Genomic DNA, 23,283 nt, shown 5'->3' on the forward strand with positions numbered 1-23,283 from the left:
TCAATACTCCGTCCTCTAACACTAAAATTAGTTCTTTCATCACAACGGGGGAAAAGGCTACGTGCTTGCTAAATATAGAGCGTGTGTGAAACCAGACCTTAAATATTTTAATGGCTTCTAATGCAAACATTTTACCGATAGTAACACATACGCAGAAACTTGGAAGTCAACAAAGAGGCTTGATGACAAAATAAGGACCTCGCAACGAACGATAAAACGAAAAATGGTAGGAGTCGCGTTAAAAGACAGGAAGGCAGTGGTACCTATTAGGGAGCCGAGCGAAGGTAGCCGATGCTCTGATTTGGATCAAAATGAAGAAATGGAATTGGATAGGTCATGAAATGCGTAGAGAAGGTGACCGGTGGTCTATTAAGGTTACAGAATGGATGCCAAGGGAAGAGAAGCGCAGTCCAGGACGGCAGAGCACAGGTTGGTGGGATGGAATTAGGTAGATACCTGCACCTATAGCAAGCAGTCAGCTGGCGCAAGACCGGAGGAATTGAGGATCGCTGCGAGAAATCTTATAGGAATGATGATGGTGATGATGAATTTAAACTCCGGGTATAAGACTTGAAATAATGTAATCAAATGTGATCGAGATAGAAATAGAGGCTATGTTGAAGAGTGGCTAGTTAGGAGCCAGCACATCAGCAACAAATTCGTGCACTACCGACGACAGGCTTCTGAGGATGCAAAGAAGCTTAAAGAGAAGAAACAGTGACCAGTACAGCCAACTTTGTGGCCGCGCACACACACACAGTATGCACGTGCAAGTCAGAAACATACCTAATAAAAAAGACTCCTTTTTGTGCGTGGAAGCGCTATACGCCGAAAGCATGACGTTTACGAAATAAAAAAAAAAGTAACTTCAGCATGTGCAGACATTTCTAATGTAGATATTTTACACAAAAAAAAAAAACTCACTGAGCTCTCGGAACCGCGTCCGCGGCGGGTGCCCAGACCCACTAAAAGACGCCGGACTCAAATCTTGCTGATTTGAAATTAAAGTTTACGCTCTCTCTCACTGAGAAGGCCTACTGTAATAGTTGCCTGAATTATTATATGCAAGGCAAGTCGTCGTCGCCATTAAAGATTGTTGTCCTACAATTACGTGACCACATAAGAAAGAAAGCGGCGAATCCTCGCCTGTTTCGCCAGCCGCACAGAAACGCGAAAAACGCACACAGGCGCTTTCTTTCTTTCTTTCTTTCTTTTATGCGAAGCATATTACGAGGGCTCAACCCAGCTCCTCAGGCGCGGCGGTGACCATGAAATCACGTGACACCGTGACGTCACGACAGAGGAGAAGTGGCTTTGGCTCAACTCTTGCAAGACGGGCTGGGTGGGAATCGAACCAGGGTCTCCGGAGTGTGGGACGGAGACGCTACCACTGAGCCACGAGTACAACGCTTCAAAGCGGTACAAAAGCGCCTCTAGTGAATGCGGTGTTGCCTTAGAAACGCGCTGTTTCTAAGGCGTGCGTCTCTTGCTCAGGCGCACATTTCGTTGCCGCGCCGAACGCTGCTTTGCTCGACGCTCACCGCGTCCAATGCGGGGCGCGTAGTCGCTGCCCTGTAGCCCATTGTCTTACACCCCTTGGCGGGTCGACGGGAACGCTGTCGCGTTCCACTCTTGAAGGCGAAGCAGTAATGCATGAGTTGTTTCTTCGTCTAGCCGAACCAAATATAGCCAAGCAACAGCAGTTCACCAGGCTAAACAGTGGTTCAACAACTAAAATAAAGGCTAGTATGCTTCGCATCCTGGGCTTAACCTTACCTAAGCCACAGCCATTTTTCTTTCTTTCTTTCTAATCTCACAATGTCACAAATGCCTGCCCTCGTGAAAGGAACCAACAGCAATAAACCCTTTATACGCAAGTATTTGTTGCATGCTGCCATTTGTGGAACTTCTGCATATTGCAGGAGCCTTGAAAATCTCGGCATGCTGGTAGTGTAGAGCAATGGCGAAGTAAATGAAGTATGTCTATCTACTCGTCGTCTGTTGGAGAATTATCACACGGACTGAGCACTCACTCGAGATACCAGTTTGCAAGGAGGGTCAAGATACTTGAATTCGTAATTGGCAATTGGCATATGTAGCGAGTTGAGGTTGTAGGTTCGGGACTATTATTCTCTCTCTCTCTCTCTCTCTCCAAAAAGTTTTTACGCTAGGGCAGAGTTTGTAAGAGCACACGCAAGCCAATATAGAGCCAAGATCAACGATGACGGTCGGCTAATGCCAAACAGCTTTTACTCACGAAGAGCTTTGTCAATTCGGCCTCTGGTTCTCTAGCAAAAAAAAAGGGGGGGGGGGGCAAATGAATTTGTTATTTACTCAATTTCCAGTTAGCACAAAGGCGCAGTGAGCCACGGTTGGCAAGGTTTCGTTCCAATCCGTATTTACCAGTTCCGCGCGCAGGAAAGACACCCTTGGCTGTCTTTGCACTGGCACCTCGCTGCTAAAGGGGAGCGGGAGCTCCTTGTCTGGACAACTTCGTGCTTTCGGCTGAACGGGCCCACGACAGCCAAGCGAGGAAGGGAAGCCAGTCGTCACGAACGGCTGGCAGCAACAGACCGCCATTCACCGGAACTGCTCCTCCTTCCACGCAGTTCTTCGTCGCAGGTCGACGATGCTGTTGTCCCTGCGCGGACAGCGTGCTTCCGCACTGGACGGTTACGCACCGGTCGACAGAGACGCTGCGTGGTGCGGGGACCGCGGTATACTGTACACCGGAGGCGACCGCGACGACGCTCGGCACCCTAAAAAAGTTGGCTCTCAAAGTTGCACGCTCGGCGCCGCGCGCGCTCGCACGTGCAAGAGTGACGGAACCCGCGCGTCCGGCTGCCGCGGACTCAGCCAAGCCGGACGCCAACCGCGGCCAAGCGAACCGATGCTCGCGATGTTAACGCCGAGGTCCGGTGGCTGCAAACGCTTTCCTTCCACGCACTCCTGAGGAGGAGGCACGGCGGACAGGGCGCCTTCGCGCTTGACTTGTTGCGCCACTGGGCACAGGAAATTGCATTCATTCGGAGGCATTCGAGACGGCCGCGCGGCATCCACCGTGCACCGCTCCTCCTCGACAGCCGCCCGCCGCCACCGCACCGCATCGCCGCCCGCTGCCACCACCACCCCGTGTATACTTCATTCTACGAGCTGTCTGGATGCCCGCCACAATGCCGCTGCTGCTGTTGCTGCTGCCGCGGCGATTGGAGCCGCTTGAAAGAAGATCCGCTCGTTGTGTGGCGCGGCCGTGGCTCGAATGATGTTTATGGAGACTCATTGCAGCCTTCCTTCTCGCTCTTCTTTCTTTATATTTCCTTCCTCCTTGTATTTGTTTTCTTTTATTTCTTCGCCAGCCTGGTCCTCGTCAGTTGCTGCGCTTGTGCATTTTGTTAGCTATAGATGGGACGCGAGGGAGCCCTTGTTTGCGGTCGGGGGCTCACTCCGCGCGCGCGTGCCGCGTCGTGTATTTTTGATTGGGCTACTTTTGAAACTTATTTACGAGTCGTTTCTCAAACCGAGGCCACTCTCGGACGAATCGGGGCGCAAGGCGCGTGTGCGGCCCTGGCCATGTGTGGAGCAGAGCGGGGCTCTTCGGAGTTTCTCCTCTCCGAAATCCCTTTCCCAACGATGACGCGTACGTGCGAAGCGCGCACTTGGATTCGCCTCCACGTGACGCACATAAAATGCCAATGCAATGTAAACTTGTAACAATTTTAAAGCGAACCTTTTTTAATCTCTTCCCCCACTTTTCGGGTGCTAGATGCTACCTATTTGCTGGCCGCTGTCTTGCACGAATCGCCGGTATTGGTCATAGTGCAAACAAGCAAGCACTGGCTATATCTCAAAGCGAGACGGCCGGGGCGGCCATTGATGTACGTGAGACCGGACATGAGCTTCAACACAAAACCTTCGTCTTCAATCATTCATTCGTCGTCGTTTTGTTGCCTTGATTCCATCGTGATCTTCCTTCGTTGCCATGTTGTCTAAAACACGTCGTAGCTACATCGTAGTATGTCGTAGTCATCGTTTCCCGTCTTCACTCTGTCGTCGTCACTGCGTTGTCAGTTCGTCGCCATCGCACCGTCGTCGTCATTCTATGGTCATCACGCCGTTGCAATTATGAGGTTGTCGTTGCATCATCATCATCGCCAGCCGCAGCATCATGTCATCATCCTTAAGCCATCGTCGTCATACTCTGTTGTCAGAAAAATAACGGTCGCATTTAAAACTCGGGGGTGTATCTTGTCTAAGTTTGCTCTTGTGAGTTAGGAGCCTAAACTAATGCGGATGAAAACGCAAGACTTTTTTCAGAAGTGATCTCGCATGTGCGAGACTTGACTCCGTAGCTTTTTCTTCACTGTCGCATAAAGTTGTCCGCGGACATAAAGAAAGGCAAGCGGAGTGCTACCGAGATTGCCTGCCCTTTTCTTTATTTTTTTTTTTGGGGGGGGGGGGGGTGATGGTGGGGATGAAACACATGCAGGGGGCAACACCCTGTTCCCTTTATCTACAAACAATGTGGTGCGCCTTTGCTTTATTGTGAGCATCAGACTTGCCTTCCAGCCAACTTGCGCGTTCATTTTAGCATGTCGCGAGAAGGGCAATAAAAGTAAAATAAATTTAATGCTTTCGGCATCTTGAGATAACCTAATTAGTTTAGGCCACTATGTACATAAATTTTCATCCCATAAGAAATAGAGTTTTCATTAGACAGTTCGGTTCGCTTAGCTGAAGCTATTTTGAAAGAGGCGTTTGCCTACAAAGTGAAGTTTAATTTGGCGATTTCCCTGAGAGCTACTGGTGCCCATGTGATTCGAAAAGAGACAGGATGTCTCGGTTCCTAAGCAGTCCTCAATGAGCGAGCCTGAAAAACTAGGGTAAAGTTAGTGAAACGTGGAGGCAGCGTTGCTGAGAGCTCACGATAAATGCAGTCGTTCCAAAATCATTATGGAAATCACGAATACGACAGAAGACAAGCCTTTCCATGCTAACTCGCTTTGTAAACAACAACAAACATACATGCACTGGTGAGTCATGACGTCTGCTCAAAAACAAATGAGAATTGAAAGTGAACCACAATGAAACGGGTATATTCAATATTAAAATTTATGCAGATCCAGAGCACGTGTTGGAACCTATGGGACGCGAAGCCTTAATGACGCGGTTCAGTTTAGAGCTATAAAACTCTTGATCTTCTGCAACGCGTTTTTGCAGCATATAGCGATCACTTGCGTCTACACGAAAAGACCGAAAGACGCGGAGATCCCCGCCATAAGACCCACGTGACCGCGCATTACACCGGATCGATCGAGTTTTAATTACACCCTTTTTCGGGGATCGGCACATTTCACTATTCCGCTGCCTCCAAGATCGGCCCGCTTCATTCAGAAAGAAACAGACCGGGCCAACGAGCCGAACTCCGTGGTAGAAGGCACAGAAAGCTTCGCTGTAACAGAGGAATTATCCGCGTAAAGGCGTATACTGCGCTGAGCATATTTAGGTACCGTTTGTTGTTTCACTTCGGAATTGCATAGAGAACAGAACCGGCCACCGGCGTACATGTGGGGCCATAGTAGGGATAGGGCTACACATAAGCCGATTCCTCGTACGAGTGATGTCCTGCGTATCAGCTATCCGACAGCATAGCAGCATCCATCAGCAGCCGCGGTCACCAAATTCGGGTAAGGCTCGACAAGAAAGCATCGCGTAAGGTAAAAGTGCCAGATCACAGCAAATTTAACGACACAGACAGAGCAGTTTCGCGGTGAACGTCGTAGAAGTCCTCTACACAGTATGAGACCAGGAGTGACCAACCGTCTCTCCACTGCGTCTTTATTTTCCCCTCATCTGTCCAATCGGAACGAAGTCTGCAGAACGATCAGCATTCGTCCTGAAAAAAAAAAGGGGGGGTGGTTAACTGAGCGAAATTTCACTTTGTTAAGCCGCCCAACGAACGATTTGGCCTCCCGCGCCTTGCAAATGCTCTTGGCCTCGAGCATATGTGTGTATCGGCCAGGACGTAATGAGGACAGCCTGGCGACGAAACCAAATTGCTCTTCCCAAGGCCGCGAGCCGTCTCCGCTTCAAGCGTGCGCGTATATAAAGACCGCGGACTCCAGGGGCCGGCGTATGTGGCGCATTAGGCCAAAGGCTCGCGCAGCGCCTCGGTCTCGTTTCGGGTGTCCGCGCGCACGCGCTGTTTATTTACCGCCGATGAGCTGAGAGCTAAGTTCAGCCGCCGCTATCGCCCGTCGACTCATCATTTTCTGTTTTTTCTATTTTTTTGATTATTTATTTTTTTCTGTCTGGCGCAGCTAGCGGTGCGTCATCCCATGGCGACGAGAAACGTGCGGCGTTCTCCACGCGGTCGACGCTTGGCTTATGCTGCTGTCTTTGTATATGTAACGTTTCCTGAAACGTTTGGAGCTGTAACGGAGCCAGAAAAATCACGAGAACGTTGTTACATCACACAAAAAAACAAACTCCGAACCTCCCTGCGGCAAAATTCGGAGAATCGCTCGAACTGCTTCTTCTTCTCTTTTTAAAGTTAGCAATGCTTGCGACGCATGCATGAAAGCCTCACGTACACGGTGTCGAAAGGCTGGGCACTAACTTTGGCCCCTTGGGGCTTAAAACTCGCACGAAGATATGTCAGCACGAGAGCATTTTGTAGCCCTAACCACACAGCTCGTGCTGCTGGAGATAGGCGGATATAGATAACGCCCAGGCTTTCACCGCGCTCGCTGTACTACAGTATGTCGACCTTGATGACCTCAGTGCATATTCCCCTATACTTTAAATCAACTGATCAGCACTTCCTTGATTTTCTCCCACGATTTGCTGTTTTCAAAGGTGTGCGTGGGGTAGAAACGAAATACCTCACCGCTGACGTATTCATTGAAATTGGCGACCATATCCCGTTCCGACCATGACGCAGCGGATGCGTGGAACTCGGAGAGGGGGAACCATTCTTCCACGGGTCTATATTCCGCTGATCCGGTGTACTTGGATAACTGCAAGGCTTTCAATGACGTGGTCATGACGCTGGTCGCTGTATAGGTAGTGGATCTGTGCGTTGTGCTTCATTCACAACGTGGTGTTGAGCACTTGCATGATGATGTGAGGTCGATGAGGTGGCTGCCAGGTCTATATCCTGTCGGCTTGTGTGAGGCGAGCAGAAGGTTGCGGATGGATGTATATATAAAGGTGGACAGTTAGACAGTGGAAGGAAGGCACGGAAGACAAAGATTAAGGCTAGTGTTCGGACGACCATATATATATATATATATATATATATATATATATATATATATATATATATATATATATATATATATATAAAAACAGAAAGTGGATGGGAAAACGGAACCGTGGTATCTCAAATGGTAGAGCATCGCATGCATAATGCGAAGACGTGGGATCTTTCCCCACCTTCGGCAACTTGTTTTGTCATCCACTTTCAATTCCTTTAATCTTTTTTCTTCATGTACACTTAAGGCACTTTTACAGGCATTACATATGTGCTTAACATTACATAACATATTACGGTTAGTAATAGTAATATTACTATATTACTAATATTACGCCTCGAGTTCAGTACACATTCGCATATATAAATACATATTTTGAATAGCCAAACACAACACATGTATTTACACTGCAAGCAATGTACACAACTACACATAGCGTAAAAATTACGATTACCACATAAATAAAATTATAACCCAGAACAACATATATATCCCTCATTTAGCTTATTAGGATCAACTGAACCTTAATATTTCCCAAGAATGTTGGTGTCCTCAAAAAACTTCTTCAAAGCAAGAAGGTCTCTTTTCTGAAGGCCCACAGATGGCAATGGACCAAGCACCTTTTTTAGAGTGAATGGTCTTCTGTCTAAAAGCAGCAAATTTGCTTGCAATACCCTTCGTTGTGAATTGTATTTAGTGCACTCGAGAAGGAGATGATACACATCTTCGTCTGGATGGCCACAAAAACATTGCGGACTATAGGCCCGTTTTATCCTGTTATAAGAGCACGTGCTGGTGGGTGAGTCGGTTATACATGTGTACGACGAAGGCGCCAAATAAAACGACGGACGTAGGAAGACGACACGGGAGCGCCTGTGTGGGTGTTCCGTGTCATATTTCTTCGTCCGTCGTATTATTTGGCACCTTCGTCGTAAACCTGCATAAAAGGTGTCTCGTAAAGGCAGTACAAAGCGGCAGACGGTGCACCAATGTTTGAAATTTTCTGTTTCCTCTTAGATTTTTCGTAACTGATAGGTCTATACATGGGTCTGTAAAGTACAACTCCGAGTTCTTAGATTGCTGATCAAACCAGGTAGTTTTGCAGAGACGGCAGGAAATCTATCTCAGGAGCAGACAGACTTCATACGCAAAAGGGGAAGATTGATTGCTTCTGCGTTATTGTGCGCCCGATTCGCAGCTGCGTCTGCTGCAGTAATACCAGGAATATTGCTGTGCCCGGGTATCCACTGAAATGCAATTACGTGATTCATTGCGCTTGATTTTGTATGTTCTTTGAGCGTCTCATACAATAGCAAAGTGTTAAAAGAATTTTTCTTATTGCTTTGTAGCAATGTGAGAGCGGCTTGTGAATCGCTAAAAATAACCCATCTTTGCGAATTCTTTTTGTTATGAAACGCAAAGCACACAGGATTGCAAACAGTTCTGCCATGGTCGAAAATGTCTCTCGGAATAATTTAAATGTTTGCACTAGCACCAAATGTGGAACGACGAATGCTGAAGTCGAGGAATTTTTATGACACGGGCAGTCTGTTTACACGTGGGTGTACTGGGGATATAATGAGTAAATTTGGAAGAGCGCCCAGTTGCTGTGCGGCTACCATGAACATGTATGTCTCAGATATTATACTGTTGACAGATAATTCTATTTTAAGACTTTTTAACATCCAAGGAGGGTAATTAACATCTACTTTGCATAATTCAAATTTTGGTAATAATGCTTTGTGTTCTTGAAGAAGATGCATTATATGGACATTTCACGTCATGATTAGCAGTGTCCCGAGGGGGCTTTATACTTTACACAGTCTTATATTCAGCGAAAATGAGGAGCACGTAATGGGCTGTGTAAGAAATAATTCAAATTGTTTGGGGTAATTCCTGCTTGCGCAGAAAGTTACGTACGGAAGTGATCAGCAAAGTTATGAATGCGATTTGCGAGCGGCACAAACGTTAGCCACGTTTCCTATAGCATAACTACAAACGCCACCAAAATGAAATTTAGCGAACATGGGTGAAATGGTACGACAAGTTTGCCTGCGGAGGTAGATGCGTGTGGATTGAATACAGCCTTTCCAAAAGAAAAAAAAGAATTTGACAAGTGCGCGAAAGGCGTTATATGACCAGTTCATGCGCTATGTTTCCCAGTGTTCTGATAGAGAGAGAGAGAGAGAGAGAGAGCTCTGTACGTCATTGAAAATTTTTATTTAGGCGAAAAGAAGGTGCGCGTTATTGGTTATGTGTAGGCAAGATTCAAATTGTTTGTGTTATTTATAGCCTGCGCATTAACTTACGTATTCAAGCACTTCAGAGCGCGTGATTGAACTTTATCGGCGGCGCACAATTTAGTACGCAAGCTCGCATCAGTGCAGACGGCACCAAAATGCTCCTTTGAAGAAATTGGCGGACCACTATAACAAATCTGTGCGCGAAGTTATATACCTGCGGAGCAAATACAGCTTTTTAGAAAACATTGTTTAAGCAAGTGTCTGAAAGTGTACGTCACGCTGCCAGCTATGTTTCCCACTGGCCCGACATAACATTCCGTTACAAAAATGTTGATATTTAGTAGAAGTGAGAGCAATCTTATGGGCTCTGTGTCACACGAATTTAAGGTTTATCACCTAATTAGGAGCGTTACAAGTAATTATTGGCCTCCAGCCCTCCTTTCCTTTTTTTTTTCGTGCGCTATAGGTGATTCTCCCGGTGGCCTTAGTGAACTAAACGAGGCGCCTTCTTAATGCTAGGTGAAAGAAAGCTCAGATAAAAAGTAATGTGTAGTCAAAGCATAAGGTCCGTGGGTTAATGGCAGCCTTTTAAATAAGCTACGCATTCAAGCATACGGGAACGTTATGAGTGCTTTGAGAGTGCGCCGAATTCAAGGGCCAATGTTCTGGTAAAGTAAAATTTGTGTGGATGAATTACTGCCATCTGTAAAAATCCTGTTAACAACTGCTAGAAAGCGTTACATGCGGGGAAGGTTTCAAGCTACTATTCAGGTACGGGCAATGTCTTAAAGTATGAGATTACACGGGCAGCTGAACTTCGTATTGCAACTGCTCGAAAGAAACAGCTTAGCTGGAAATAGGGTTGTAATTTTGTAAGTTCGCAAAAGTCTGCTGTAATTTTTTTCACGTGGCGGTGAAGAACGCAGCGTCCTAACGGAACAGTCGATATTGAATGTAAATGCTCATCGCGACCTGTGCGGTGGAGCCCTGAATTTGCTTTGATATCTAATACTAAATAATAATAATAATATAGGAGTTATACTTGCGTATGTCTCATTCGAATAGACAGCTACTTATATGCGCGTTACTTCTTTTTTTTAACCAGTAATTCGTTACTTTTATTTCTCATCTTGCATTATACCAGCTCCAGTATGGAGGTCCGCAGGGAGTTTGTAATTAATGGTTATAAAACGAAGCTCGCCTTGCGTATACCTTCGTAAAGTACACCGTCTCTTCATCAGCTTTTTTCTTTGTTAGTCAGTAATTGGTAACTGATGCTTCTCAAGTGGCATTTTACCGCCTCTATGTTGGAGGCCAGCTATAGGTGCTTGTCGCGTTGGTTAAGGCTGATCGAGGCCGCTGTTCAGCAACGCCGCCTGCGTTGATGCCGTATGATCTGGGCGTCGCCGATGAATCGACATAGGGACCGTAAACAAACAGAGGCTTAGTACTTCCGCCGAAGGTTGTGAGAAGTTGCCTATTTATGCAGCTTCGCTGTCTTTGATGTATCACTTGCTGAAGTTAGCATAAATCTGCGAACGATCTTTCTTGGAATCCCAACTTGCGAAAAAAAAGGAAGAGGAATTATGATCCTTGATCGACTACAGGTACACGTGCTTGATGTTTTCAGATACAAGAAATGCAGCTTCTGCGTTGAGCTCACATATGTAACATTGCTGTGCGTTTCCGATAGAAAACGTTTATCAAACAACATATTAACTTCTGCATAGAACTGGGCGCAATCTGTAGGCTTCAATATACTTGCTGCCTTCTTGCGTGGAATACTCTAGTGGCCATCCCAGAAATGATTTTGCTGCTTCAAATGCGGTGTCTGATGTTATGAGTGACTGGTATGGAAGAAACTTCCCTGTGGAATGCTGAACTTCACCGCGATATTTATGGCAAAAATCTTAGCGGTAGTTTTATCTCCGCGCAAAATTTGCACCACCCTATTGACGGCAGTAACCATCATATATTCATTATTTTAGCGCTTCTGGTTGATTATGCTCGGTGAATCACGCGTCTTAATGACTTTCTACTCACTGTGACTCCCCTTTATCTTCATTTTTTACGATTGTTCTTTTCGTTACGCACAAGGGTCTATTTCTGAGTGGAATGGCTCTTTCCTCAGGTGAGCCCTCTCACTTGTCGGCCCCGGGTTTTTTGTTCATCCGACCTCAGGCTTTTATTACCGCGGCCAGATCGCGTAGGGTACACTCTTTCAACGGAAGAATCCGGACATAACATCCTCCCCTGAGCACTCATAGTTGCCATTTCCTTGCAGCGGAAAATTCTGTGAAATGCGTCAGATTGTAGTGGCGTTCGCGAGATTTCGCTATTCGTGTCCGATCTCTAAACTTTTACGCTCACAGATCCGGTGCGGCACTCTCTCCACTATGTTTGTAGTGCGATAAAGCTGAATCAATTGATGATTTTTTTTACTCGCTTGTTATCGTCGCTTCCTCCTGCGGAGAAAGGTTTTGTAAATCCCTCTGGGAGGTAAGCTTGGCCTACCTTTGAACGTTGCTGTCCCGCTTTCCTTTCGAAACACCCAGATGAATGCATAATTGTCATGCAAAAGATTTCTTTGTGGCTAACACCTGCCAGGAACACGCTTGGGTAGGGGTACTCGCTGGAGTTCAGATCATCGCTTGGTAATTGATCAAACTTCCGTTGGTATAATTATTGTCTCCTCACCGATCCTGTTCTACTTCTTGTTATTTTATTAATTTCTTTCTCTATCTCACTTGTATTCATCCCTTTTATTTCGTACACACATATTATTTGATTCGCGTCTGACTGTTCAATCACATTTCTTTTCTTGCTTTTCTTTTTAATTTCATACCGATGACGCATTTCACATGGCGCCGCGCAATACTTCGCCAACGGCACAACTGCCTTTAAGATGGGTGCTGCTGCTGCTCCTTCCACTAATACTAAATCCAGAAAATTATGTGATGTTTTACGTCTCACAACCACGATATAATTATGACGCACGCCGTAGTAGAGGCTTCTGGATTAATTTTGACCACCTGGTGTTTTCTTTAACGTGCACCTATTGCCAGGTACACGGGCGTTTTCGCATTTAGCCCCCACCGGTATGCGTCCGCCGTGACCGGGTTTTGATCCCGCACCCTCGGACTTAGCAGCGCAACGCCAAGGCCACTACTACTACTACTACTACTACTACTACTACTACTACTACTACTACTACTACTACTACTACAAATAATAATAATAATAATAATAATAATAATAATAATAATAATAATAATGTCGAATTTGGAAGTTTCACTCGAAGGGAGAAGTAGTGACAGCGGTAGCAAGGTGTAACGTTTCATTTGAACTACTCCGATGGTGTTCTAGCTAGTCGCTGGTCCGACATCCTGGTGAACCGCAACACGGGAAGCAACTGCTGCGCGGCACAAGGAACAACCCCCTGGCGGCTCCCAGGCGTCTCAAAACGCTAATGCAACGAGGAGCACCAGCAGTGGCGCTGAAGGCGTCGCACCTCGATGGTTAACGAGATACGAGAGACCGGCGGGGAACCGTCGGCGTTAGTCGGCGCCTGCAGTGAAACGTCGTCACCTCGACGTTCGCTACCCGTTGCGCTCAGACCGGTGCATACGCGCAGCAGCTCAGCAGGAAAGCTGGTGCGCTTATATAGTGCGCGTGCGCGCAGTGCTCAAGCCAGCAGCGGGAGGCGCAACGTTGCCCTAGCCCCGCCACCGAGCCGAATGAGCGGGAGCGCCGGAGGTGGTGACGGTCCACTTCGTTTCGTCGTGGTTTTTTTTCTTATCTTTTTTTCTTTTTTGCTGTCCAGCAAAACACCGCGTATCTGAAAACCCTACAGCCTACCGCGCGGGAGCCGCGCATGCGCCGTCGATAACGGGGACAACATGATGATGGTGGCAGCGGCGGGAATGCGCCTCCTAAGGGGATTCGGCTTTAGCTGCGCGCTAAGCACATTTCGATGCGGGCGAAATAGAAAAAAAAGGAAAAGAAAACGCCCGTGTACCGTGCATTGTGTGCACATTAAAGAACCACACGGGGTCAAAATTAATCCAGAGTGCCCCACTACGGCGTGCCTCATAATCGGATCGTGGGTGTGACACGTAAAACTCAGAATTCAATTTTAATGCGCCTCTAACGTCCGTATAATTGCTATCGCAATAATAAATATAAGCCATTCTGGGTCGCTGTAAAACAAGATGCACAAGTAGTGGCGCGCTGCTTGTTTGGTAACGCAAGTACTGAAGCAAGTTGTCATTAACGAGCCTGGGGCCCTATAACGTAAAACTATTCCAATATGTTTTTATTCCAATCGCCTGACGTCAAATTTGCTTAACAGCCGACGCAAGCATTGGTCGGTCACCCGCAGGGTTGTCTCAACAGACCAATCAAACGCTCTCCTCGTTCAAAGGAGGTCACCTTTCTTTGCTTGAAAAACGAATAACATTGCCTACACTGAGCAGCTTCTCTTATCTAATTGGCGCACAAGAGGCGAGGAACACGCTCAAGTGGAGAGGGATTTGATGGGGCCGAGCCACTGCACTGAAACTCGATAAGCGGATGAAGAGGGTGGCGCCAGCGTCTGCGATTGGTCCGCTTTCTCTTACTTAGCTTGTGGTGGCTCGTCGACAATCGCGGCGGCACGCAACGGAAGCTTCAGAATGACGCTAAAACGGATCTTCAGCGAGGAAGAGTTGACATAACGAGGTCATGAACGTGCCGAAAGTGCTTGAAAACGTTGCACTGTCACGCAGAAAGTTGTATTACACGCAAATAAACCATGCTCTCCGGCAGGTGCCAGTAGCCAGTGCCTGAGCGATTGGCGGCAGCCATCGTTTATTCCTTTCGGAGTGGGGCAGCCTGCGGGTATTCAGAAGAAAATTCAGTTTTGTTAGGCATATTAATGCGTCTTTAACGCGTACACGTCGCTTTGACGCGGTGAGTTTTTGTGGTTTTGTGCCTTCGCATGACAGGCAGGTGAAGTGGGCACAGCCCGAAAGCTCTTGACCAATATCCCAAGGCTAATGGCGAAAAGGCGTCAAATGAAAACTAACTATTTTTTTTGTTCGGTCAAATCATGCATAATCAGTGTGCACACGTCATCTGGGCAGCTATTATGGTTTTCGTGACGTCGCTTGACAGAGACAGGTGAAGGGGGGGGGGGGGAGGGGTCCAAAAAAGTTTCTGGCCAATCGTGGAGGGCTGATTGCAGAATTTGAATAGTTTTACGCTATAGCGCCCCTAGTCCGGTGGAAGATAAGTTCTGTAAACAAATTCCGTAGTGCCCCTCACGCCAGGGGTCTATAGGTGGGACCCACGAAGTGTTCCCTGCATACAAGCACTATCGTCTACCTGATGCTGCAGTAATGACTGACTCCAGGCAGTTTTATGCTTGTCGAGTTTTTTGCACTTCGCAGTGCGCTGGCTCTTGGAAGTTCACAAAGGCATGCATTCACGCTCTATATACTACGGCAAGGCCAAGCGCGAATCCTTGAACTTCAAAAATTTCCTGTCCTTGCAGAAACTGAAGCCAATTATCGCCGCCTATCATGGGTTTGTCCATCGTTGCAAATCAGACTGCTTCTGTCTAGGTGTGGAAATATGTCTTCGCAAGTCGTTACCGCATGAGATACTACAAAACAGTCCTTGATTCAAGCAAAGGCTATATTTCCTTACAGTACGCACACAACTGCTATGCCTATGCCTATGGCGTGACTTAAATCGAAATAGCAAGATACGCAGTGTATGCAGTATGCAGTAACGATCATATTGCAATTCATTCGCGCTTTGCGCTTGGTCAGTTACCCGAGCAGCGCCACGCCCGTGCGTGCGTGCGTGCGCGTGTGTGTGTGTGTGTGTGTGTGTGTGTGTGCGTGTGTGTGTGTGCGTGTGTGTGCGTGTGTGTGTGTGTGCGCGTGCGTGTGTGTGTGTGTGTGTGTGTGTGTGTGTGTGTGCGTGTGCGTGTGTGTGTGCGTGTGCGTGTGTGTGTGTGTGTGTGTGTGTGTGTGTGTGTGTGTGTGTGTGTGTGTGTGTGTGTGTGTGTGTGTGTGTGTGTGTCACCTCGTGTCGTGCATAGACGTTCCGAAAGCATAGGTGACATACTAACGTTTTCAAAAATCGCCACTTCTAACCCGTTGCAGCCGCTGCAATCAACCACGTTGCAAGGTCTGCCCTCATATACTGCCGCCAACACAGCCAGCCAATTCATGTTCAAAATTAAAGGCAGTTTCAACTGTGATTCATGTAACGTAGTGTAGTTGCTCGAGTGCGGCACTTGTCACATGCAATACATAGGCCAGGCTGAAACACCTTTCAGGATCCGTTTTAACAACCACTGATCGCAAGATATCTTTAAGAAATACAAGCGTCACAGTAATCAGTCTTTATCTACAATGTTCTAGCAAAATATCCGTAGACAGCTTGGTGAATGTGTACGGTATCGCAAACTCACATGTGCTGGTTTGTGGGGACTTCAACGCACATAACGTCATCTGGGGCAGTGAATATAACGATTCCCGCGGAAGCATTATAGAGTCTGCTGCAGAGCAAAGTAATCTGATCGTGTTAAATGACAGCTCTCCAACATTCTTACTCAAGCCGACATACTTACTCCAACATACTCAAGCTGTATAGATGTTACGCTTTGCTCACAAGACCTTCTTGATGGCGTTGAATGATCAGCGGACATAGAGACGCATGGTAGTGATCATTTTTCGATCCTGGTAAAACATCGTCTCATACGGAGTGAAGGGACCCGATGCTACTCAACATATACTAACTGGCAAAGTTTTCGTCACAATTTAAGTAACACATTGGGCGAAAATCCGAACTTTCAAATTCTGAAATATATTGTGTGAATCTTACAAGATCTGCACAAAACAAGTTATTGTTCCAAATGAATACGCTGCAGTCCACAGGGAATATGAATCTCCAAGAGCAATTAGAAGACGCGCAGAACGGGCTTACCGCCGCAGTGGAAAGCTGGATGACTACAAGATGGCACAGAAAGTTTGGTCAACTTTGCGCAGACGCTTACAAAAATTAGGTACGAGAAGGTGGCGAGAATACTGCGCGTCGTTGTCTCCGTTCACTCCAGTTCCCAGAATATGGTCAGTTGTCCGATCTTTTAGTGGTCCAGTTACCCAGAGCCATCCCTTCCGAACCCGTGTTGTAGCTCGAAGCACTCCGGAAACATCTTTTGCTGACGAATTCTGTCAACTTATATCTGGACGAGAAATTCCGTTTACTTGCCTACAATTTACAAGTTCGACATCACTAGCAGAACATAAAGTTCGTGCGTGATTTATGTCACAACATCCTCAACTTGACTGTGAGTTTAGTTTAAATGAATTGAAATGTGCTCTTTCGTCATGCCGTACAAAGACAACCGCAGGCCCAGATGGTGTTACGTATGTGATGTAGAATGGCTCTTTTGGATACATTTAATTATATCTGCATAAGAGAGATTCTTCCAGATTCATGGAAATTAGCTCGGATAATTACAGTACTAAAACCAGGAAAAACTCCCCTTTGTCTTGACTCCTACCGAACCATAAGTCTCACAAGCTGTTTTTCCAAACTAATGGAGAAGATGATATAGACAGTTGACTGCAATGGTAGTGTGAACACACAAATGTGTTTTCCAGCTACGTGACCGGTTTTCAACAAAATCAGTGTACAATGGATGCAGTATTAGACATTGCCACATGCGTCAAGCACGGGCGAATTTGTGGAAATGTGACCGTAGCAGTATTCTTAGACATTCAAAGAGCATTCGACACTGTAAGTCACATACACGTCCTTGTTGGTATGTTAGAGCTTAGCCTACATGGTCGAACACTGCGCTGGGTGTCAAATTTTTTGAAAGATATAAAAATATTTATGGAAACAATCGAAGGAGTGAGTAATTATCACAGCATCACGCAGGGCGTTCCGCATGGCAGTGTTCTCAGTCCGTTCTTATTCAACTGTGTCATGGCAGCCTTGCCACAAAAACTCCCGTCTGGTCTACATTATTCTCTGTACACAGATGACATCTGCATATGGACCTCTGGATCTCATACACAAGACATTCAAACAACGCTGCAAGAGGGTCTTGATAGTATCGATACCTTTTAAAAGAAAGAGGCATGAGTCTTTCATGCGCAAAGACAGCCGTACATCCTTTCTCTAGACGACACCTGAATAATTTCCAACTTACGCTTAATGGGCAAACTTTGATGTTTGTGAAAGAGCATACATTTCTTGGAGTTATTCGTGACCGCCAGCTAACATGGGCATCACACATCCGCGCAATTGAAAAGCAGACCAATGCAGTAATAAACGTACTTCGGCGACTCGCTGGCACAACTTGGGGGGGGGGGGGGATCAGTCTATTCACTACTACAAGTTCATAACGCACTCATAAAACAAAAAAATATGCTTACTCGGCACCTATTCTCCATGGTTTATCCCAAACTTCTGAGGAACGTCTTCAGCGTTTACTAGCAAGGGAGCTACGAGTGTGCCTTGAGGTTCTGCAGGCTACCTCGAGTTCTTTAGTAATTGCTTAAGCTCGTCGCCCACCATTTCCAGTCATACGAACGGTTGAAACATGCCGACATATTTATCGCATCTTAACCCAACACGAGAAGCATCCATTAAACCTCGGGCTTACCGAAACAAACAAAAACAAAATTCATGATGTTGTTCAAGAACACAAAGCATTATTACCAAGATTTGAATTATGCAAAGTAGATGTTAGTTACCCTCCTTGGATGTTAAAAATTCCTAAAATAGAATTATCGGTTGACGGGATAATATCTGAGAGATACATGTTCATGGTAGCCGCACAGCAACTGGGCGCTCTTCCAAATTTACTCATTATATCCCCAGTACATCCACGTGTATACAGACTGCCCGAGTCATAAAAATTTCTCGACTTCAGCATTCGTCATTCCACATTTGGTGCTAGAGCAAACATTTAAATTATCCCGAGAGACATTTTCCACCATGGCAGAATTGTTTGCAATCCTGTGTGCTTTGCGTTTCATAACATCAGAAAAGAGTTCGGAAAAATGGGTTATTTTTAGTGATTCGCAAGCCGCTCTCACGTTACTACAGAGCAATAATAAAAATTCTTTGAACACTTTGCTATTGTATGAGACGCTCAAAGAACTTACAAAAGCAAGCGCAATGAACCACGTAATAGCATTTCAGTGGATACCTGGGCATTGCAATATTCCTGGCAATACTGCAGCGAACGCAGCTGCGAATCGGGCGCACAATAACGCGGAGACAAGCAATCTTCCCCTATTGCGTAGTGAAGTCCGTCTGATCCTGAGACAGATTTCCTGTCGCCTCAGCAAAACTACCTGGTTTGATCAGCAAACGAAAAAATCGGAGTTTTACTTTATAGACACATGTATTAAACTTATCAATGCCGGAAAATCTAAGAGACAGAAAATTTGAAACATTGGTACACCGCCTGCGTCTTGGTGATGCATTTACGAAACACTTCTTGTACAGGATAAAACGTGTCTCTAGTCCGCAGTGTTCTTGTGGCCATCCAGACGAAGACGTGCATCATCTTCTCCTCGAGTGCTCGAAATACGATCCACAAAGACGGGTACTGCAAGCGAATTTGTTGATATTAGACAGAAGACCATTAACTCTAAGAAAGGTACTTGGCCCATGGCCAACTGCGGGCCTTCAGAAAAGAGCACTTCTTGCTCTGAAAAAGTTTTTAGAGGACACCAACATTCTGCGAAAATATTAAGTTCCAGATGGTCCGAATACGCTAAATGAGTAACACAAATGTTGTTCGTGGTTCCTGGCTGGTTTATGTGGTGATCGCAACTTTTACGCAATATGTATAATTCTGTTCTGTACTTGCAGAGTATTACATGTGTTGTGTGTTTTGGCTGTTCAAAAGATCTGGCTTTATATATGCGTGCGTGTACTGAACTCATGCACAAAACTTTGCCATTCATGTACTGTTGGACTGTATATTTTTTTGTTCATCCAGTGTTCTACATAGTGACATATTTTGTGTCGTTATTCTCCCTTTTTACGCAAATTTTTTTCCGTTGCCAAGTGACAAGGAGTAGCCGGTGTCATCATGAAAGCGCCAACCTCTCGTAATATTCATTTCAATAAGAAAAAAAACGAAATGTGCTTTACTACCTGGAAGTCTATTTCATATCACCTCATGTTATTCTACTTTGATCGTCGGACAATTTATTTTCTTGTGAAGAAACTAATTGAATTAAAATTAAATTTTAGAGCTTTACGGGCCAAAACCGCGATTTGATCATGAGGCGCGGCGTAGCGGGGGACTCCGAAAATTTGTACCACATGGATTTCTTCAACGTGCACCTAAGTCTAAATACGCGGGTGCTTTCGCATTTCGCCTCCATCGAAATGCGGACGCTGTGGCGAAGAAACACAATAGTTGCTAACATTTCCCATTTCAACTTCATCACTCCAGCACTTCACTAGTTATATATTTTTAAAAAATTGCGTTACCTTTTGCACAACTCCATGTGGTTATGTAGCTTCAGACTTTCCTGACACTTAGCAATATATTTAATCTGAAAACAACAAGAAATGTATTACCTGTAAATTTATTCCGATTGCGCTGTTTTATTGAACGCTGGAAGTGAGAGGTGAGTGTTTAAAGTGTGCTACCGGCCCGTAAGCGCAGAAACATTTTGTCGGCAATAAAACCCTTGGAGATACGGCGGATTTCTGGGCCATGTCGTCCGGTCCAGTCAATGGAGCTTTGCGACCTCGTACCAATAAGCAGCGAATTGCTTTGCCTGCAACAAAAGGAGCGAAAACGAAAACGAATAAACGAGTGCTTATGAAATTATATTTACTTACATAGCTAAGTTTAACGCGAAGGCCCTGTCAATAACCGACATGGCTTTCATCAGCTCCGTCATCAGCCTCGACACGGTGAAATAAGTCCGTAAGATATAAGCCTCGTCTGCTTCTCACTCAACGCCCGCGCTAGAATTGTGCTCCGCACATGTACAAGTTCGATGTCTTTCAGTGCATACTTTTCGCTTTCCATGGAGACATTCTGAATATGCAGGGGCTTGGCGAATGTGTCACATTGCGAACAAAAAATAATAGCTAGACGGCACAGGTGACACGCGTCATCTGGTTCCGCAGCTCACTGTAGCCTTGTTCTGATTCATGTACTGTGCTTTAACAAAAAGGAATTCTTAGCAACGCCCACAAATATGTGGATGTTTCTTAACAAGGACTCTTGCCAGCAGCGCATAAATTGTGCAGGCTATAAGACACTTCCGTTGCTGTTAATTCTCTCCCACGCAATAGACGCAAAGATCGTTCCCGAAAGTATGCACCACTCGAGGCTGACTTAGCTCTGGCGTCTATTTAATGCGTTAAGTGCTTCGAGCGCACGCTGAACGTTGCTGGCGTCACTAAGGCTTGCTACGCAGAATGCATACGCACTTTAGGAAGCACTGTTAATGTTCTGGGTGAATGTGTATTGATATCTTAATTATGCCTCCGATACCAGCAGTGAATAAATTATACACTATGCAAGGAACATTCGTCGCTGTTAAATTGTCTCCCACGCAGAAAATCCAAAGGGAGAGAGCGAGAGAGAGGAAAGGAAGGGCAGGGAAGTTAACTAGACTTTGTCTGGTTTGCTACCCTACACGTGGGGGAGTGAAAGAGATAGAGAAGACATGAGTCCAGATCAATCACGCACACTATACTAGTGTCTACAGTGTCTGTATACAGGCTGCAAATGCGAAAGGGGCTCCCAAAGAAATGCCGCAGTCGACTCTCAGTTACTTATCTCGCTGGTCTCTCTAATGCGTTATGTACTAAAATTATCCGCTTCAACCTTGAGCGCACGCTGAACACTACTACTAGCGTTACTATCAGGAAGTTAACCATAATTTCACCGTCAGGCTATTCTAAACAGACTTCCGAGCATTAATATGCAAACCTGACAAGTGCGCACCGTCTCTTCCAAAGACAAAAAACATTGGTGTAGTCCCCAGTCACTGTCATCGCGCGGATTCCTGCGGAACATTAACGGAACACTACATGCACTGCCAGGAAGCATTTAAAATCTTCAGCACATGAATGTACCCAAACAAATGCCTTCGTGCAGCGTTGTATTGTACACCGGTCACAAGAGGGAGAAATACTACGTACAGTTACTTCAGCCTATGCATCTTGGTTTATTTAGTTACACGTATATATAAGAACATTTGGCGTTTAGACAGGTTCTGAGGTTATTGGGCACGCACACACTTAATTCGTCCGTCGCTATCGCCCGCAAAAAAAAAAGAAAAAGAAAACAAAAGTTAGAGGGGGGGGCGGCTTCTCCTCACCACATTTATTCTTGCGGAGAAGCCAACTTCGGAAGGCAATTTTAAAAAGCCACAAAAAAAGAGAAACTTCTGGAGAGCGTCGCCAGTATAATGCATGGCAAAAGTTTTAAAACCCCTGCACATGACCAAACCTGATGACGAGCTGTGTACTGGGGCCTCAGTACAAATCGTTTCTTTAAGCCACGAAAATAGAGGTCACTGTTTTGCACGCTCTTGAATTTGTGAGCACCACACTATACGGAAATTCGGGCATGTTGGTTATTCTTGATCATCGAATAACGCATCGTGAAACGAGGGACGTGACATGCCTGTTCCACACTTTTTGCGACCTATTGTTTTACACGCTGGGACATGGTCACACAATAGATTCTCTTGTCGAAAAACGTTTGCCGAAAATTCTATCATACGCAGCCCTAAGATAAAACCTGCGCAAGTTACAGGAGAGAGGATGGACTTACTCCGTTGACGTAGTTCCGGAGACGAGTGTTCTCGTTCTGCGCATGCGCCGCGCTGCCCGAGCAGTTGATGGGCATCAACAGCGTGTTGCGGCACACGTGGTCCTGCAACGCCGAAACAGTACCGATGGTGCCTCCTTCGCAGGTCAGGTCGGGCTCCACACCGTGCACTGCGTGTCGCGATAACGCACTAGTTGAAGATTACTGCGTCAGATGTACTATACGTGACGCCTACGGTTAAAAAAGGATGTTTCGCTTTCGCTTCTTTGACCGTAAGTGGCGCTAGCTAACGCTCCTAGCGCTAATCTTGTACACGTGCGCAAACGTCCAGAGAAATTGGGCGGTATTGCCGCGAGACAGAAGTCTGTCGCATTAGGCCAGCATCGATGAAGAAGACGTAGAGGTGGGTCCTCGCCATATTGGCTGCTGTGACTCCTGTGCTGCTCGCCCCACTTGTAAATATTTGTAAATATACGTTTCATGTGCAACAATATAATGGGCGCGACGGCGGCATAATTGATAAACAACCGTGCGCGTAGTTCTTAAGTTGTGTGCACGGTTCCCACTTGAGGCAAATAACCTTCTCGTGCGCTTTAATCTTCCTTTACGCTATTATTTCAACATTTTATTTAGCATAACAATTAATCCCTTCTGTTTTTTTTTAATGGCGCAGGGTTGACAATGAAAATAAATTGCTCTAGTTTCTTTGTCGCGAGGAAGTAGAGATTTTCTTATTAACTGAATGACCAACAAGATTTCAGCTTGTGTAAGGCACGCTGTGATCAAAAATTTCGACGCATCAACGCGATCGCGTGGAAGATTTTGCAGGGGCTCCCTTCGTGAAATTATTTTCACTCGCACAACCTAAGTACTCAAACATGGCTATGATTATAGCAGCTTCCATGCGCTGTCTTTTTATGCGGTGTATTTGACGAGCAGGCGCGATAACAGTTCGTAGGCC

General features: G+C 45.9%; 1 protein-coding gene across 1 annotated transcript in view; it reads right to left on the reverse strand.

Annotated features, from left to right (window-relative positions):
* Positions 1-20,096: 20,096 nt before the first annotated feature.
* LOC139046635 (cytosolic non-specific dipeptidase-like) overlaps positions 20,097-23,283 on the reverse strand; it is a 31,762-nt gene continuing 28,575 nt past the window's right edge. Inside the window, exons 12-13 of the mRNA XM_070529539.1 lie at positions 22,326-22,492; positions 20,097-20,307 (exon numbers count right to left, since the gene is read on the reverse strand). Coding sequence (XP_070385640.1) covers positions 20,260-20,307; positions 22,326-22,492 — 215 coding nt within the window. The 3' untranslated portion in view covers positions 20,097-20,259. The remainder of the gene's footprint in view (positions 20,308-22,325; positions 22,493-23,283) is intronic.

Source organism: Dermacentor albipictus, unplaced genomic scaffold, assembly GCF_038994185.2.
Source record: "Dermacentor albipictus isolate Rhodes 1998 colony unplaced genomic scaffold, USDA_Dalb.pri_finalv2 scaffold_23, whole genome shotgun sequence".
Lineage (NCBI taxonomy): Eukaryota > Metazoa > Arthropoda > Arachnida > Ixodida > Ixodidae > Dermacentor > Dermacentor albipictus.